This window comes from Plectropomus leopardus, chromosome 20 (assembly GCF_008729295.1).
Source record: "Plectropomus leopardus isolate mb chromosome 20, YSFRI_Pleo_2.0, whole genome shotgun sequence".
Lineage (NCBI taxonomy): Eukaryota > Metazoa > Chordata > Actinopteri > Perciformes > Serranidae > Plectropomus > Plectropomus leopardus.
The window spans coordinates 4790944-4809054 of record NC_056482.1 but is presented as its reverse complement, the minus strand read 5'-3'; the positions used below and the strand labels follow the sequence as shown (position 1 = coordinate 4809054).

At 39.4% G+C, this 18111-nt stretch overlaps 1 protein-coding gene across 1 annotated transcript in view; it reads left to right on the top strand.

Annotated features, from left to right (window-relative positions):
• Positions 1–18111, top strand: part of erbin (erbb2 interacting protein) — a 71705-nt gene that overhangs the window by 27815 nt on the left and 25779 nt on the right. Inside the window, exons 3-8 of the mRNA XM_042509843.1 lie at positions 9230–9424; positions 10299–10416; positions 12594–12672; positions 12805–12894; positions 15014–15070; positions 17895–17958. Coding sequence (XP_042365777.1) covers positions 9239–9424; positions 10299–10416; positions 12594–12672; positions 12805–12894; positions 15014–15070; positions 17895–17958 — 594 coding nt within the window. The 5' untranslated portion in view covers positions 9230–9238. The remainder of the gene's footprint in view (positions 1–9229; positions 9425–10298; positions 10417–12593; positions 12673–12804; positions 12895–15013; positions 15071–17894; positions 17959–18111) is intronic.

The following is an 18111-nucleotide window of genomic DNA, read 5'->3' as shown; positions in this document are numbered from 1 at the left end:
CATTCTTACTTTATATATTTACAAAGCAAATGGCAAATTGTTGCTATATCAGTGCTCTGAATGTCACATACAGCTCTCTTTGTGTTACACAACCTGTCCACAGGAACTGTTATCTCTCAGCTGGACTGGGCTGCAACCATTAGTCAACATGTACCCTATACTTCCGGTGTAAAATAAGCCGTGTGCTAATTCATCCGGCACTGTACTGGTACAGGGTTTTGTTTGCAAACCTGACATTACATTCCAATGCAGCGTGGTATCTTATTCTGGTGTACACTCAATGTGAAATGTACTCCAGTTGTTGTAAAATACGCCTCCTTAAGGTTGTGTAACTTGACATATGCTTCTGTATTAAACAAGAAAAGGATTATTGTGGGAATCCTACTCCGATGCACAAAGTCATTAAACTTCTCTTTCTGCACTGGTATTTGATGTGTCAGTGAATAATAAAGAGGATGTCTGTGGCAAAGGGCATGATCCCAGTTGAGAAGAGTTAAAGCTGCATTATAGGAAGGGTGAGAGAACAAGCCTATAGCCCACTGGCACTCCGCCCAGCATTGAGGAAGTGACTTTTTCTTTCCTCTTCCTCCACAGACGGAGGCAATTCAAGTGTATCCCACAGGCTCTGCAGGCTGTGTTGTGTTTTTTTAATTCTTACATTGTTTTTGTTGCCATAATCTCCAATATAAAATTTCAGCTGTGGCCCAGCAATCCTGTAACAGTCCACTCTGCAATCTGGATCAAAAGCTCCTTTCATAAGGCAAGAGCTCGCCCGTACTAATCACATTCTGCCATATCAACCAGATGAGTACTATTTGCTATAAATAACACAAGCTGCTTGCTACTGTCAAATGGGGCACTTTCGTTTCCGCTTAACCCATTACACACGCAAGCATGCATGCGCACACACAGACCTCAACACAGACACAACACTAACAATACCTACAGGGGGTTATTATAAATGCTGGGGTTAAATCTGCCCTTTAGCTCATTTTTACCTCTTGTCTATTTTCATGTCTTTGCAAAGTCTCACTGGCTGGTTAGGAGCTTTGAACAACCCTTTGAGGTATGCTAGACATACATTTGAGTTTTTGAAGTGTTAGAATCTAATTTTTCCCCAACACATTCTAGTGGATAAAAGTAGAAGTAGGCCAGTGAATGCTAATTGGTCACAGTGGAAGGACACAGTGACCTTTGGGAAATACACACAAGCCTTTTTTACACAGAGATTGCGCTGTAGGCGAGGTTGGAAATTTGCACCGACCACCAGCCAAATGCAAGTGGCTGCTAGATTTGCTTTGCTCACCAGCCAAAAAAAATAATGACTATCTACTGAGCGGGTGGTAGATTTTGGAATGCACCAGCGACAGTGGCAGGTAGAAAACAAGTTCATTTTCATCCCAGCCCATAGGGCTGCTACAAAGTCCCTTCTTGCCCCCTGTACATTTTTACAGAAAACCAAATGACAGCGGCATCATTCAGCTTCAGTGTGTGATTACAGACTGCATACTGGCATTGCAGAAGCAAAAGAGGTATGTCATGTAACACAACAGAGTCTGCCTCTCATGTGACGTATAACATATTCATCAACAGCACATCCTAAACAATAACAATGGCCTAACATGTCAATAACATTTACATTTATCGTCTTGGTTATATGCTGACTGATCTCGGCCTCTGTTCAGCAGATAACAACTCCCAAATCTCATTTGCTCTTCTTCTTTGAGTTGGCTGCTAACTGCTAACGGCTACTTTATAAATCTCTTGCAGGGGGTTGCCCACATAACACAACATCAAAACGTCACACCCATGCTCCTCGTGATCCCGTCCTGCCAGCTGTCTTGTTTATACAGATACAGTTTTGGTGCTGGTACCACTTCATGTGGCGGCTTATAGGTGAAACAACTCTGTCCCCCACTCTGTGATTGTATGTAGAGCTGCTTTTCCACTCAAACCCCCCCCAAAAAAACAAAAAATGCTAACATCTTGACCCTGCAATTGTAACAGGTATTTGTCGCCTCCGTTGTTTGATGGAAACACAACACCCGGATGAGCGTGCTAATTTTAGCCAATTAACTGGCGAGATGCAATGATGCACTGTCACTAATTACCATCCATCTCCACCTAAGTAGCTCTAAAACATTGATCCAAATTATTCTGCACCAAGTTTGAGCGAGAGACTGAATAAGTAAGAGATATATAAAAAGAAAAAAACACTGTTAAGTCACAGGCCTCTGTCCATGCTCCTGTATACTGTTTACCTGTTTTACGGCCTGTACGTGACACTGATGGTGACACACCATTAAAACAGCCACGCACACACAGAAAGCTACACTTGACTGCTGCAGAGCCATGTACACAGCTCTGCTCTACTGGCAATGAAAAAGGAGTCTATAGCCTTTTTTTAGTGGGTTTACCTGTGTTTGAAAGACCTGCATACACATGCTAATTTTGGTGGAAAAGCAGTGTAAAAGTGGCAACAGACTTCTCAGTCTCCATCTGTCACTTTTAAATTTAATTTTCAAAACCAATTCTCTCACTTTGACCTCAGGCCACTTTTTGCAGAACCCTCTGTATTTTATCAGTCGATACTTTTCTGCATGAACATTTGAGCAAACTCAGCTGTGTGTTTTGTGTGTGACTTTGGGGGTCGAAGCACCAATCCTACCCTTGACCGCAGTCTCTATAGCAACAGCACCGACCCAGGAGGCACTTAAGTTACAGGGAGAGGGGTTGTGACAGGGAAGTGGTTTCCTGGCTCTGACTGGGAGAATAAAGTGGGAATCTGTGACTGGCCTGCCCTCTGGACTATTTCATTCACTGCTGCACAGAGGAAGCCACAGGGATCATTGCCAGGCTGACGAGTCACATGTCCACCATTCACACATGCCCACACATTTTTACATTTCTGAAAAATACAGCCAGTGTGTTTTGAGCTATTAACAATTTTACAGCTATCAGGCCAAGCTGTTACTAGCACACTGATTTTAAGTAAACGTGGCGCTTAAATAAGTAGGCTAAGAAAGAGAATCTCAGCCAAGAGCTTAAGATGTCTGGAAATCTCCATTGCATGTCTTGAACTTTTTTAGATCAAAAGTCAAACGCTCTTGATGGACTAAAGCTGGGTGAATGTAGACAGTCATCATTCCAATAACATGTAGGTCAGTGGATAAGCCTATCTATGTTGAAGGCAGTGCGGGTCTCATTAGTGTGCTGCCTTCCAGATTACTCTCGGGGGCTTCAGACAGCCAGCCGAATAGGGCCACAGTTATCCAGCCCATTTTGCTTTCTCTTTATTCTACAGGAAGGTAAAGTAAAAACAGCAGTTTCATAACACAAAGAAAAAGGGTACAGAAACCATAACCAATACTGTCTTTAAATAGGAAGGAGATAGATGTTTAACACTGCTGCTCCAGCAGTTTATGGAAGAACTGCTTCATTTGTGCAGCAGTAAATAAACTGGCATCAGTAGTATGTTGTGCATTATGCAAATGTAATGGGCATTTTGCATAGTTTGGAAAATAATGTTTTTACATTCTGTTGATTTGTATGTCGGACATGACAAATCTCTGACCTAATTGGAGCAGCTGAATTTCCTCCTGTAACGACTATTTATTTTGGAGGCATGTAGCTTCAAATTGGCAAAGTACCTGACTTACAAGGTTATCACTCATAGTCTCCTGTTGTTTACCAATTATCCTACTTGGCATGTTGATAACATTGTGCAACATAGTTCAGTTTTTTGTTTTTTGTTTTTTTTATGAATAAGGCTGTGGATTTACTGTCTTTTTATTATTATTATTATCTCTTTAATTGTCAGCTGTCACAAGGTAATTTTATTCAGTGCAAATTGACACAAGGTCTGAAATTTATTTCTTCACATATCCCTCCTTTTACACACACTACTACACATATGCATACTGGAAGTCATATTATAGTGCTGCCATAATACGACGTCCCTGGACCAGTTTGGGGGTTTGATGCCCACCTCAAGGGCACCTCTGCAGAGCACAGGAGGTGGCACCAGCACCTTTCCAGCTGCCAATCCACACTCTATTTTTGTTCTGTATGTGACTTGAACTATTGATCACTTTTGGTCTCCAAGCATTGTCCCAACAGACTGAGATACTTACGCTTATTATTGTCAACAAAGCCCCTAAAACCACTAAAACCAAAAAGTGTTGTAGCTTATTTTTCGACACTTTCTGATTTACTTGAAGAAATTCAAGTATTCAATAATCTCAAATAATTTACTAAAACAGCTGGACACTGTACCTGGAGAAATAGTTTGTTTGTTGGGGGATTATTTACAGTGTTGAAGTAATAGACATTTGATGCTCTATGAGTTTTTAGGACAGTATGATGGTATACATGGCATCGACTCAGACTTATTACAGTGCCCATGTTCATGGTAATGAAAAATATGTCACCCAAAAAAACAGTGGAGCTCTATGACACAGAAGAATAAGCTAGGCTATATCAGATTTTGTATACTCTGACAGTACATCTTAGTAGGATGAATTCATTTTTGGTTTTGGTTTTTGCATAAGATTTAAATGTTTATAAAAACATGAATAATAGACAATGAGCAACTTACCAAAACATGGCCTAAAAATTAATTAAAAAAAAAAAAATTAAATATAAAATTATAGTCAATATATATGTAGTTTTGTTGAAATTTTCCCCCAGTTTTATGATATTTTTCTAACCCCCACTTTTCCAAAAAAGTTTAAGGTCATTTCATTCTCACCTTTTTCTAATTTCTCAAAACTTTTGGGGCATTTCTTGCCAAATTGGTCTTTTCATCCCCCCCCCCCCCTTGTTTTAGTTTGAAATCTAACCAGTCTGCTCAGATATCGTAGGGTTAAGTAGCCTGATAGAGGCGCCAATGTGGCTGTAGACTCAAAGTGTTGTTCTGTAATATAGCCAACATTCAGATTTTCTGGTCATTTAACATTACTAGATGAAGTCATTTAGAACCCATCCTTAAAAGTGTGAGAATGAATTCTTTTACTCGTTTAAACACGTTCACCACGTTCAGTGTCCTCTACCTTTATGTTCTCTTGCTGCTTTCTGCTAATCATTCAAACCAAATACATATACTCTCCCTGCAACTTTTCTCATGACATTTTATCTGCTGTTATTCCTGCATTACTCGCAATAACCCCCACCTGCCCCCTTTCTTCGTTGACCCATATCACACTCCCTCTCCTCCCACTCTGAATAGCATGCGTCATCCATATGCTTAGTGCTCGTTACTCGGGGTGAATGGAGCCAAGCCCTCTGTCATCCCCTCTAGTGATAGACCAGATTACTCAAGAGTATTTATACATGAGCTGCCTGCTGCTATAACAGAACAATGTGTGGGAGGCTGACAGACTCTTGGTTGTGCATACCTCATGGTTGTATGGGCGTGTGCACACATGCACTTGTTTTTAATGAGTTGGAGATAGAGGGATGGCTGACCGGCTGTCCTATGAGTCAACACTGGACAGATTGCTTCATTTTTATGAAACTGAGCATTGAGTGTCCATCTCTTTTGAGCTTGGTATGATTTTTTTTAGTATCATGACTAATGTCATTATAGGCTATTAGTCATATTTGAATAGCTCCAAAAATAGTCCAGAAAAAGCATTTCTGCACACATATGCAAATATGTGTACATCTGGTAACAATAACAATGGGTTGTACTCAGATAACCAAATTACAGAGCAAAAAAGGACCTGCATAGTTCCTCTTAGCAATTTCTAACACAAACATGTTGTCACACCCACACATAGTCTGCACCAACAGCGTAGGTCAAGGCTATCACAATTTTACAGCTCAGTTAGACAGTCAGGATACACAGTGAGTGAAGGACTCAGAGATTATGTGCGGTGGCGGCGCTCAGATTAAGATGAGGGGGAGGAAAAGTCACATTCTCCACATGCTCCGAGGAACAAAGCCTCTGTTGACCAGAACACATTCCATAGTGTATACTGTACGTGGGGAAAACGCCTGTGGTGACTTCAAGCTATAAAAATTATACATACATCCCTATAGTAATTTATAGGACGGGTTTACAACATTCCCTTCCTCTCCACCCTCTTAAGCTCCCAACCAGATTGGAAGCTGAAAAGATTTTCTGCCTTTTATACATCTTTATTTTGCAGTAGAGAGAGTTTAGGATGAAACTAGTCAAGGACAAGGATTTCCAAAGTGATGACTGATTCATGGCCTACTTTTTTTTTGCTTTTTTATCCTCAGCTTCAACCCAAATGAGAGTACAGCATACCCACGATAATAAACAGCTCCTTGTTTTGCCTACCTATGGAAATTTCAGAAGTTTTCCCACAAGAAAAACAGAAATGGGAAAGTAAAAGAGTGCAACATGTCAGCCTTCTATGGAGGGTTATTGTTTTTTTACTGAAACCTTTAAAAAAGGAAGTACAGTTCATATGTCTGTCATTTTCTATTTTTTTTTAATCGTGTTGAGCACTCGTTTTCAGTGATCAGATGCAATTTATATGCAAATTTCAGAACACATCAGCAGCACAATTCTTTGGAGGAAATAATAGGATTGAGTGTGCCTGATGCAACCCACGGCTGGGTTGAAAGGTACTTCCACAGAAGTGCCTCTGCACTGAAGAGCCATTATACGCCATCTACAGATACTGTTGGATGATACTGCCACTGAGACCTGCTTCTGAATTGGATATTTATTTTTAAGTATTTTCCCCTAAAAATTAGACAGTTTAACCTTTTTATTGGACAGTGTTGCTATGTTAAAGCTACAGTTTTTAACTTTTACAAATATAACTGTCATATTTGCTTAAACTGTCACTGCCTTCGCACAGTAGTACATGAGACAGATAGAGCATTTGCATGAGTCCCCCTGAGCTGAAGGAAAACAACCAATCAGAGTGGAGGAGTCTCTAACACATCTTTCAATCATACCATTACTGCTGGTCACCTTCAGTCAAACTGTCCAACTAGGCGGCACTGATCAAATATGAATCAAAATTCTGTCTGCATTTCCTGTTTCTCACCTCAAGTGTTTTCAACAACACATTTTAGTGTACTGTTTAGCTGTAAAATGAGAAAGTTGGCTGTAGGTGGTGCGTCATTTGGCTCTTTATGACAGTTCATCTAAAACACAGGGGCTGTGTCAAAAACTGTCTCATATTATAGCTAAACAGTACACTAAAATATGTTTGTAAAAACATTTGAGGCAAGAAATAGGCAATGCAGTAACAGAATCTTGATTCATATTTGATCAACACTGCCAAGTTTGACAATTAGGTTTAAGAGCAGTGATTGACATGATCGACAGCTGCTTTAGAGACTTGTCTGTCTCACATACTACTATGTGGATATAGAGACAATTTTAGCAAATATGACAAAAAAAGTTGTTTTTGTCAAGGTTACCAACCGCAGTGTTAAAGGGACACTCCAGTATTTGTCAACCTGGGTGTTATTCGCATATGTTTTGTTCAGTAGGACAGTTTACTAACCTCCTCCAATCAGCAAGAACAAAGTTGACAAAGAGCCCCAAGCTGGTTTATCAGAAATCAACATGAATCAACAAAAGTAAACACAGAATGTATTCCCCAGAAGGTCACTGCTCTTATAGAAAATGTTATTACTAAGAGTCATAATGGACACAGATATGAAGATAAGACGCAGGGTTACAAATACCTGACGGTTTTGGGGTATTCAGTCAGAACAAAGTTAGATCTGTTTGATCAAATCCTTTTTTCATCTGTTTCTGATTGTTTCACTGGGTGTCATATGCCATGTGTCAGTTTGACTCTCCATCCTGAAAATTTCTTCTTAATTTCTAATCGGGGACGGCTGAGTTATCAACACAACAGAGAAAACATCAAGTTAAATGTAAAAAAAAAAAAAAAAAAAAAATGGGGAAAGGCCAGTCATTTTATTGATGGGAGTTTTTCCTTGTGGCTTTTTTAATGTCTTTGTTGTCTGTGATTGCCCGCTGTTGCAGTCGTTATCAGTGAAATTACGTCCGTATGTTGTTTTGATTGACTAGAGTTGATCTCATCACTTCTTGAGTCATTGTTCTCCATTTGTCGCTGGGACACAGACTGCTGCCAATGATCTGTACAACATAAAACAACGTACCAGTTCTGTTTTGACAATTAAAGCCTCTGGGAACCCAAATCGCTAAAAACATTCTTAATATGTAATTAAGCCTCCTACATGCATAATATAGAGCATCAAAAATGATCAGACATTAGCCTCAATCCAAATTTGAAATACTGTGATTTTAGTTTTTCACAGTTTCCTCAAGCTGGGTTGATTTGGGCGTGGTTATTCTCGATCCATATCACATAATATGGACAAAGATCAAAAATTCAAATTTAGGTGTCAGTTGATACTAATTTTACATGCCAAACTAAAATCCCTCAATGCTCCTTGCAGTAGGGTGCGTTTGGAAACACTCACTCTGAGTGCGCACTCTGGCACAAACTGGATCATTCGTAAATTCGGAGCACTGTTTGAATGTACCATTCGGTTATCTAGAGCACTGCACTCTGGGAGTGTCACAGCACACTATTGGCACTGTCTTGGGAGAAGGCGCACCAGAGCCCCAAACAGAGTGAATATGTGATGAATTTAAGCGTTCGTTAATTTATGGAAAAACAGAACACTGTGGCTTCAAACAACAGCTCTCTCATTTTAGTGTTGAGTGTCAGATTGAATTTAGGAACGCAGCCAGGGTCAGAGGGCTGGAACAGATAGAGCTGTACCACGTTGACGCTGCTTTGCTTCATAGCTGTCGTGAAGACAAGAGACAGTAGACAAAGGTGGAATCCAAGGACGTTCCAATCAAAACTTGATCTGCCACACACACACAGTCTGAAGAAATGCGATTGACCTCAAAATTAGCTGTTTTGAAGTCTGTTGTCTAATCGTTGAGAACGTTTATTTTAACTCAGATTTTTGTAGGTACTCAACCTTAATATAATCTGTGCATTCTTACTATTACAAGCCATGTTTCCAGAGGCTTTAACACTGCAGTCACATGGTCAGGGTTTGGATGAACTGATAAGATATCAAGATCTGTGAGTGTATACTACACTAAAAATATCACATGTGAAGGATTAAAAAAAAATCTGAACCTGGCTAATTAAAGCTGAAGTGTGAAAGAACCGCTCTACATAACTGCCATCCACCCCCGCCCCCATCCTCTGCTCCCTTTACATATCTCTCTCTTTCCCCTCTCCAGTGCCTGAGGATGTCCAAGCGGAGCTTGTTTGTTCGTCTGGTGCCGTGCCGCTGCTTGCGGGGTGAGGAGGAGGCAGTAACATCGCTGGACTACTCCCACTGCAGCCTGGAGACTGTTCCTAAGGAGATCTTTAGCTTTGAGAAGACCCTGCAGGAACTCTACCTCGATGCCAACCAAATCGAGGAGCTGCCTAAAGTAAGGCACACACACAGATGTATAGAAACTTTATACAGTGGAAACAACTTACAGTGATCATGGCTATATTGATCAACCACATAAATGGATCAAAAATCTTTGGACAGAATCATTCCTGTACAAAGGCTGTTAAAATAATTATAGTAATCATGTAGTCATCTTACAGGGTTCATTTTAGGGGTTCTTTATAAGATACTTTGCCTCGCAGTAACCTGTCTCCTTCTAGCTTGCTACCTGAGGCTGGTGCTTCTTGCACATTAAAACCACGGCAGAGCACATGTCTGTAAAGCTGTTAGTGATAGAGACAGAAAACAGTGTGCACGGGGAAAGCACCTGTGGTTGAAGTCATCCTTGTCACACAGATTGATAATGTCCTGTCACACAATGCTCACGTAATGAAACAGCTGTATTGTGTTTAAAACAGTCAATAAAATTCAGTAAATAGCCGAAATGTCCATTTCATATAGCTTTGTACTGATGTAATAAACATCCAAATGCCAGAATGATAGCAATCTGCATGAGAAATAAAGAAAAAGAAAGACGTCGGTTAGAAAAATCATCCAGTTTGACGCACAAAGACGTGATCACTGTAAGCGCTTTCCACTATGTGCTCCATCTGCATCTTATAACACATTTCAGCTACATCACAGAATTACATGAGGCCACTAAATATCGATTTGCTGTGTGCCTAACTAGTCATCTCTATGAAAAGCTTCCATTGTGGACACACTAAACATCATATTCATTCAGACAAAAAGGCCTTTGAATGACTGAGCTTTTCAGACAAACAGACATTTAAATATCTAATATGTGTATTTATGATTAACTGTGCACTTTTTGATAAAAACTGTTATCTTTTCTTCCTCTCCACCAGCAACTGTTTAACTGCCAGTTACTCCACCGACTGAGCATGCCAGATAATGACCTTACAGTGTTGCCAGCAGCGATTGCAAACCTCATCAATCTCAGGGAGCTTGATGTCAGCAAAAACAGTGAGTAAAGTGACCTCGTATTTTTTGCATCTTCTTTTTTTGCAGTGCTGTAGCTAAAGTAAGTGGTGTTTTTGACTGGCATGTTGAATATAAAATTGTGGCATCAGATCCTGTTGCTGAAACCTGAAAACTGACCTAAGCCGCTGGTTCAGTAATATATGTAGATGTCCTGGTTGTCCTTGTGTTATTGCGAGTGTTGCTGGCATAAGTCAGCGAAAGAATTCAAGAAAAATGCTAATTCTGTTTAAATCTGGAGCGGCATCACTTTTCTTGTGATGCTATCACACTCCTTTTACAAGTATTTCAACCTTTGAGCCCTGAGCAAATTGCCTTGATTTGTTAAAAAACATGAGGAAAAAGGCAATGAGCAACTTGGTAAAAAATGTTCCACAAACTGCTAGACATTAGAAATATTTAGAAAATGATTTTTTATGGGGAAAGTTGGTATGGGAAAAAAGAAAAAGCCAGGGAAAAACTTTCTGTAATTATCATAAAAGCATATTTAAAATGATGTCACAGAATTATTATAATTTTTAAGATCACTTATTCCGTGTCTGTTTTTTTTTGTTTGGTTGTTTTTGGTTGTTTTTGGTTGTTTTTGTTGGGGGTTTTTTTGTACTTTATTTATTTATTTATTTAACTATTTTTTTGATAATTTTCTTCTTCTATTCTTCTTCTATTTTCTTGCTAAAGTTTTGGTCTTGTCTTTTTTGTTGCTCATGCCTCCTTCCCATGTTTTTGAAAGAAAACAAGGAAATTTGCTCAGGTTTCATGGATTGAATTGCCAGGAAAGCGTTTCATAAGTGACACCGTGTTTAGATTGCCTCAGAGATATTCTCAGGTAAAACACGACAGTGTTTTTCATTTACCACATGTTACGTCACAAGACTGCGTGACTGAAAACCCCTTACGTGATTGATAAAGGAAGTGCACAAGCCCAGACCTGCAGTTTACCAGACATTATCTTCACAGCGCAGAGTAGAGACAGGAACAAAACAAAGCTGCTGGAGGAGAATATCTGTACAAGGTGCTCAACTCAAAGTGTCTTTACAGTGTTTTGATAGAATGTGAAGTGACAATGTTTGCCAAAGTGTGACATTTACCTCTTTGAAGACAAACATTTGCACTGTTGAATATGAGGGAGCGCTTTGCACTACAAGTCCTTTCAAATTTGCGTGTTTGATGAAAACTTTCCGCCATCGGTGTTGTTCTTGTGTGACATTTAGAAACAAGAAACAGCTGCAAAGTGTCTGACAGCTCTCTGTTCTAATGCCCAGCTGCACACAGAATCAATCAGGTGACTGAGCTATTTTAAAAAAATGTCTGTATCGTCTTAACATCCCGTTGCATGTTCCCCCACAAAGGGGTTTGGCTTCAAAGATGTTGTCAGTAGCATTAACATCACTGTCTGACACTATATTCCCAAAAGATATTAAGCTCTGTGAAATAAAGTGGAGGTTACTGCAAAAAGATGGTTGATCATCACGATGTAACCTTGAAGCTCAACAGAGCAGAGGAGGAGGATGCATGCTCAGCAAAAACCCTTTCATGGATAGACAAAGGTTAAAAAGGTAGTTCTAATATAAATGAATGAGTGCAGAGACGAGCAAGATTAAACAAATGTTGAAGGATGTGGTGGTGTTTTCATGAACCAGAGCTGCATGTGCCGTGCTGACATTAAAAGTAGCTTATCCTTCTTCTCAAATAACTCTGTACTAAGTGTTGTGGACACAAAACAAAGTGGGTGGAATAAGCCTTTGGTCACGTCCCCTCTCTCGACGCTCACACATTGTGGATGTTTCATGAGAACTTGCAGACTATCACTCAGTGGTCTTTTTATTTTTTTTTTGTCTTCCTTTCCTGCTCTTTCATTATGTCACCTCGAGCGCTCTGCTCTGCGATTGTTTAGAGAGGAAAGGTGCAGAGCCGCTCTTAATGTATCTCAAGCGGTCACAATTCAGGCAGAGAGCAGTCCTGCTTGTACTCAAAATCCAGCCGTGTTTAACAGAGCTTCTCCTCCCAAACACGAGGCACATCACTCCTCCTCTTTTTGCTTTTGACAGGAGTGGTTTGTTTTGTCAGCGGTAATAAAACGAAGTACAGCATGCAGATGTTGGATTGATGTAATTGTTGTACCTTGAAACGTCTAAAGGCATGTTTTTGCTTCTTCTCTCCAGGTATCCAGGAGTTTCCAGAAAACATTAAGAACTGCAAAGTCCTAGCTATTGTAGAAGCCAGTGTGAATCCCATATCCAAGTGAGTGCCGCCCACCCTCATACAATAGCTCCGTTTTGATTTAACGTTGCACATACATTTTTAAGGTGAAACATTGCAGCATTGCGGCAGCTTTGTGTGAGTGATGTGATTCTTGTTCGTGTGTGTTTTCAGGCTCCCAGAGGGCTTCACTCAGCTTCTGAGTCTGACGCAGCTCTACCTGAATGATGCCTTCCTGGAGTTCTTACCAGCCAGCTTTGGCAGGTCAGTATGTTCTCCAGATTGGATCAGGATGAAAATTCAAGCACTGTACAAACTGTACACTCAGGCTGCTGACTGTGGTATTAACTGTATGTTCTGTGCAAGGCCCCATGAAGCAGTAGAGCAGTTTACCACATGGTTGCAATGGCATGAGATGTATCTGATTGTGAATAATGCTGCATTCATGTGATGTCAAAAGGTCAAATTTGGAAGTCGCTCTCCCGACTTTGTTGTGTTCATGTGCTTTGAGGTTTTGGAACATGGAGGCTATAAAGACAATGTTGAAAAACACAATTGCATTTTAAAGTTAAAACAAGAGGCTGTTAGCTGTTCCCAGTTTATTTATATTTTTATATTTTCTTTTTAATATATTATATTTTTTAAATATTTAATCCAGGTCACTCTACATGGACAGCAGTCAACATTATTACCATGTTACACTTTACATATGATCAAAAACTGATATTTAATACCTGAATTAAAACATTTTTTTTTACCATTGACTAAACATTGACTTTTGCCCACCATGTTTATGCATTTATGACGTCAAGTCGGCAACTCGTGTTATAAAATACATTATTAATGTTAGTGTACTCGCTTGGCTTGCTTTGTAGTTAAAAGTTTTCCTGCTTGCTACAGCTAATAGATGCATATACTAAAATATGCACCTACTAAAAGTTAAATGATGGCTTTGAGGAACAAAAAACAAAATATGTGGTTTTTTACCATCAATTGTTGACACTATTTCTATGCTTTCTGCCATATCTGCTGCAAGCAGGAGAACTCAGCTTTCTCTGTGACTATAGCATGCACTGAGGAATATATTGCTTTGGTTGCCGACATTTACCAGCACTGATTGAACATCGACTTGAAAGGTGACAAATTTGCCCTTTAAAAGGTGATAATATGTTGTATTCACAACTTGTTTCTGCTGCTCCACAGTGGCCAAAAGCAAAAAAAAATAAGCAACTGCCGGTTTATCAGACTTTTTAGGTCTAAAATAACACCTGTGTTTAAAAAACAAACTCTTGCGTTGTTGCTGCCTCATGTCAAATCATTGCTTTGGTGTTCCTAATTTAACATGTTTCCAGAAAACGATCCATAAATGATATGACATACAGTATATATCATAACATTTTGCTTTAAGATGCAGTTCCTTTTACTTTAAAGACCGAACAGGTTGTTTTGTCAAACCAGAAGGATCAGTCACACTCATACTGTTTGTAGTTTACACAACAGTTAGCGGTGAGCTTGGTGATTACACAAAACATGTGGGGTGAGGTGCCCACTTGTCAGCCTCATCTCCTCTCTTTAATCTACTTTTGCTTTCTGTATGATCACTCTAAGTCTTTGTTTTGGGGACTTAAATTACTTCAAAAGACTTCGTCATGTAGTTGCATTTTATAGCAGGTTAATAGCAGATAAGCCTTCAGAGGAAATTGTGTAAAAACATTCCACATAATATTGCTGTAGAGTAGAATGTGAAAGTATGAAAGTAGAATGATCAAGGTGTCTTTATTGGAAATAATCTTATCAGTAATTTTTAAAAAAGTAAGCATTACAGCAATAGATTGCAAACTAACAGGGCTACAGTAGACACAGACATTTGCAAAATACAGTTTTTAAGTTAAATAAAGGTTACTACAGTGTGAAGATCAAATGTTGTTTACCTATTATGACATTTGTTCTAGAGGTCGACAGATTACTGGCCTTGCCGATTATTGGGGCCGATATTTGGCATTTTGCAGATTATCTGTGTCTGCGTTTTATTTTTTTGATAAAATTATTTAAAAAGTGCAAACAAAGCGTCTGCATGGGAGGAATTTTAATTTTGTAAAACCTCTGGGAGGTATTTTTATTTAATTATTTATTTAAATTTTCACAACTTTATAAAATAAAGTTAAAAGTTGCTGGGAATTGCTGTATTTGATGTTGAAAGGTTCAGTTTTGATTAAACTTTGCTATATTCTAAAAATTGGTATAAAGACTTTCATTTTTATTGTAAATGCATATAGTAGGTTGCAAATATTGGTTACCGGTCTCATTAAATACTAATAATCGGTATCAGCCCTGAAAAACCAATATTGATCGACCCCTAATTGGTTCTTTTTTTTTGTTGCAGGTTGACTAAACTACAGATCCTGGAGCTGAGGGAGAACCAGTTAAAGATGTTGCCAAAGTAAGTGTTTTTTAAAAACATCAAACACACCGTGTTCATTCTGTTTAAAGGGAGCAGCATCACTGTTAGAGTCATGCTTGTGTCATGAAGTGTGTCATGACTTCCCCCATGTCTCCTTCCTCTAACCACCCCTGTAATGTCTGTTATGTCCTCCATCCTGCCTCTTTTTGTCAGCCTAGACTCCTATACCTCCAACTGTAGCATTAAATTCCACTGTGTTACATAAGAGCCCCCTTTGCTTGGCTGCTTGCTGTGGCAGGTTTTATAATCCTCTACTGAGACAGTGGTGAGGGTTATTTCACCATTTGAGAAGGTTACGGTGCCGCTGGGAGACTAGACGTCCCACAAACATTTGAGAAAGCTCCAGGTGATTGTGGGGGGAAGGTACTTTCTCTTTCTTTCTTCCCTTCATGCTTCACTTGCCGTATCATTCCATTTTATGTCCCTTCCCATTTTCCCTGCAAAAATCTATTTCCCTTTCTGCCTTTTTTTTTTATCCATTTCCTCCCTCTGGCTGCACTTCCTTTGTTACCTCACTCACTTTTCCTTTTTCTTATTTTTCACTGACTAACCAACGGGCCAGCCGGTGTATAAAGCGCCGTGCCGCAGCTCAGAGCGGATCCTCTCCTCTCCGCTGTGTTTATGTGACAGAGGCCAGACCTGTTAAAGGCTGGAGCCCTGACAAAGAAAAGGACTAATGATCGGGAACGTTGCCAGAGCAACACACAAGCATTTCAGAGATGTAAACAAATGTGTGCGTGCACAAAAGGGGCGCAGCAGAAGCTCTTTTCAGGGCTTCCACATAGGAAATACAGCCTCTTTTCACTCACACACACCGCAGCACATGCGTGAACCAAATGTTTCTATGTATTAAAGAAGGATGCTGTGTTCCTCACAACTCGGGGGTCATAAGCCATAGTGTGTGAACTCACTTCTTTAGATGAGCCAGCACAGCTCATTCTTAGCCCTTTCAGCTCACACGGGGGGCTCTGCTGTTCTTGCCAACTTTGAGGTAAGAATGTGACAAAGCTGGCTACTGCTCAACTACATCAACATGATTAATGTTTTCATAGTGCGCCGAGTACTAAAAGAAATCGGCAAACAGCTTAAATCATATTTATAATGTGTGCCAAATGTCTTAACATTCTCATTTTATGAGGAGCACCTAAAAACAAAACAGACTCTGCAGTAGTGTTGGTGGGCCTCTGCTTCCCAGTCCTGTGTGCTTTAAGGAAACATAGCTCACCCCTGCTGGGTGAGGATCATCATATCTGTTCCAAAACACAACTCAATACATCTCCATTTCATCCTCAGTCTCTTGCTTTCATTTTGTATGAACTCTTAATTCACTCTCAGGAAATTAAGGATTTAAAACAACTCTTTGCCTAAAATTGATTTTTTTATCACAGTCCTTGAGTATGACACAATTATATAATTTAAACTCCTGACCCCATCGTGTTTTATGAGAGGAATTGCCTTCAATTGGCAACACTAAAACAATGAACAGCAAGTGAACACATTTTGCTATTACGAATCTTAAAGGCAGGTGAAAACATGTTTTTCATGCAATAGTCAATTTGAGATTTGGGTCGTCTTTCAGACAAGTGGAAAGAAAAATGTCTACAATACACATTTAGGTATTTATTTTAGCTTAGATGATTGAACTTATATGCAAAATGTGTATATTTAATTAAAATGTCAGAAAACTCAATACAAAAAGAATTGTATTAATGTAAGTAATAAACTGGAGAAGTTTGATGGTGATGTCTGTTAGTTAGTTTTTAACGTTATGTCTTATTCTTGGTGTAAAAATATTTTTACAAAACAAATCATTAAAGGCAGTTTTCCCAAAAATAAGGGTTTTTTTTAAACAGTTCAACTTGCAGGCCTCAAACCATGCAGTTTTATTCCCGTCTATACTCTGAAAGTTTTTACTGAGAGATTTGTCATGTATATGACTGATTAGTAGAACATTTCATTCCTAAAATGTTGCAACAGTTGATTTTTGTCAAGCTGTTGATAGTGTTTTACTGCTCAATAGTTTTATAAAAGGAGATTTCAAACCTCTGTACAAACCTTTAAATCTCATATGACAAGAGAATGAAGCAAGAACTTTGAACCTTAATCCAATGTTGAGATTTCTGTTCTGGAAACGTGTGCAAATCAGGACAACATTTTTAAACATAAAAACTTCAGAAAACTTCATTGTCTTACTCTAATTAATCAACTGAGGATGTTTCACGGAGTTAAATCTTTGTTCAGAAAATTTTACCTTTTTACTTGAGACTTTGTCTTGCTGCTGCCTTCGGGGGTTAAATCTCCTCAAAGGCATCTTGTGAGTAGATTTTTAGGAATGGGAGAGTGAAGTCACTCTTGCTGCTCAGAATGTGAAATAAGCCTTTATAAGAGCATTTCACTTCCAATTTTCTGTCACTGCTAATCAGTTATGTACAGTGACGACTGTAAGCAGTTGAATAGTCCTGCTTTTTATCTGCTTGTTTACAGCGTAGCCGAGAATGTGAGACTGTGACCTGAATGCGGAGAGAAAAGTCTGGAGCGAAGCTTAGGGCTAGCATACGTCACATTTTCCATTATTTAAAGCATATTTCTGTCACGCCTGAACAGCTAAAGGTATTTATTTCCTCATAAAATTATTCAGTGAAAGGAGCAAAAGTAGAGCATAGTATGCTATCCAAAACATAACATGAAAATTGACAGATAATCGGTTTCTTTTGGCGTGCTTTTGGGAGCCCCTTGGCCTGCATTGCTTATAATCCTGGCAGAATTTAAGATCTGACTCCCTGTCTGTCCTGTGTGTCTACAGAAGCATGCAGAAGCTCACACAGCTGGAGAGGTTGGACCTGGGGAGTAATGAGTTCACTGAAGTGGTGAGTATCTGTCCGTCAGCCTGTCGTTGCCCAGAGCTCTCTACCTCTGCGGTAGCAACCTTGACTCCTCCTTCATTAATCTCCTTTCCTTTTGAAATAGAAGCTGTGTTTTTTACAGGGTTCCTGCAAATCCTTTAAAATGGTTAAAGGCAT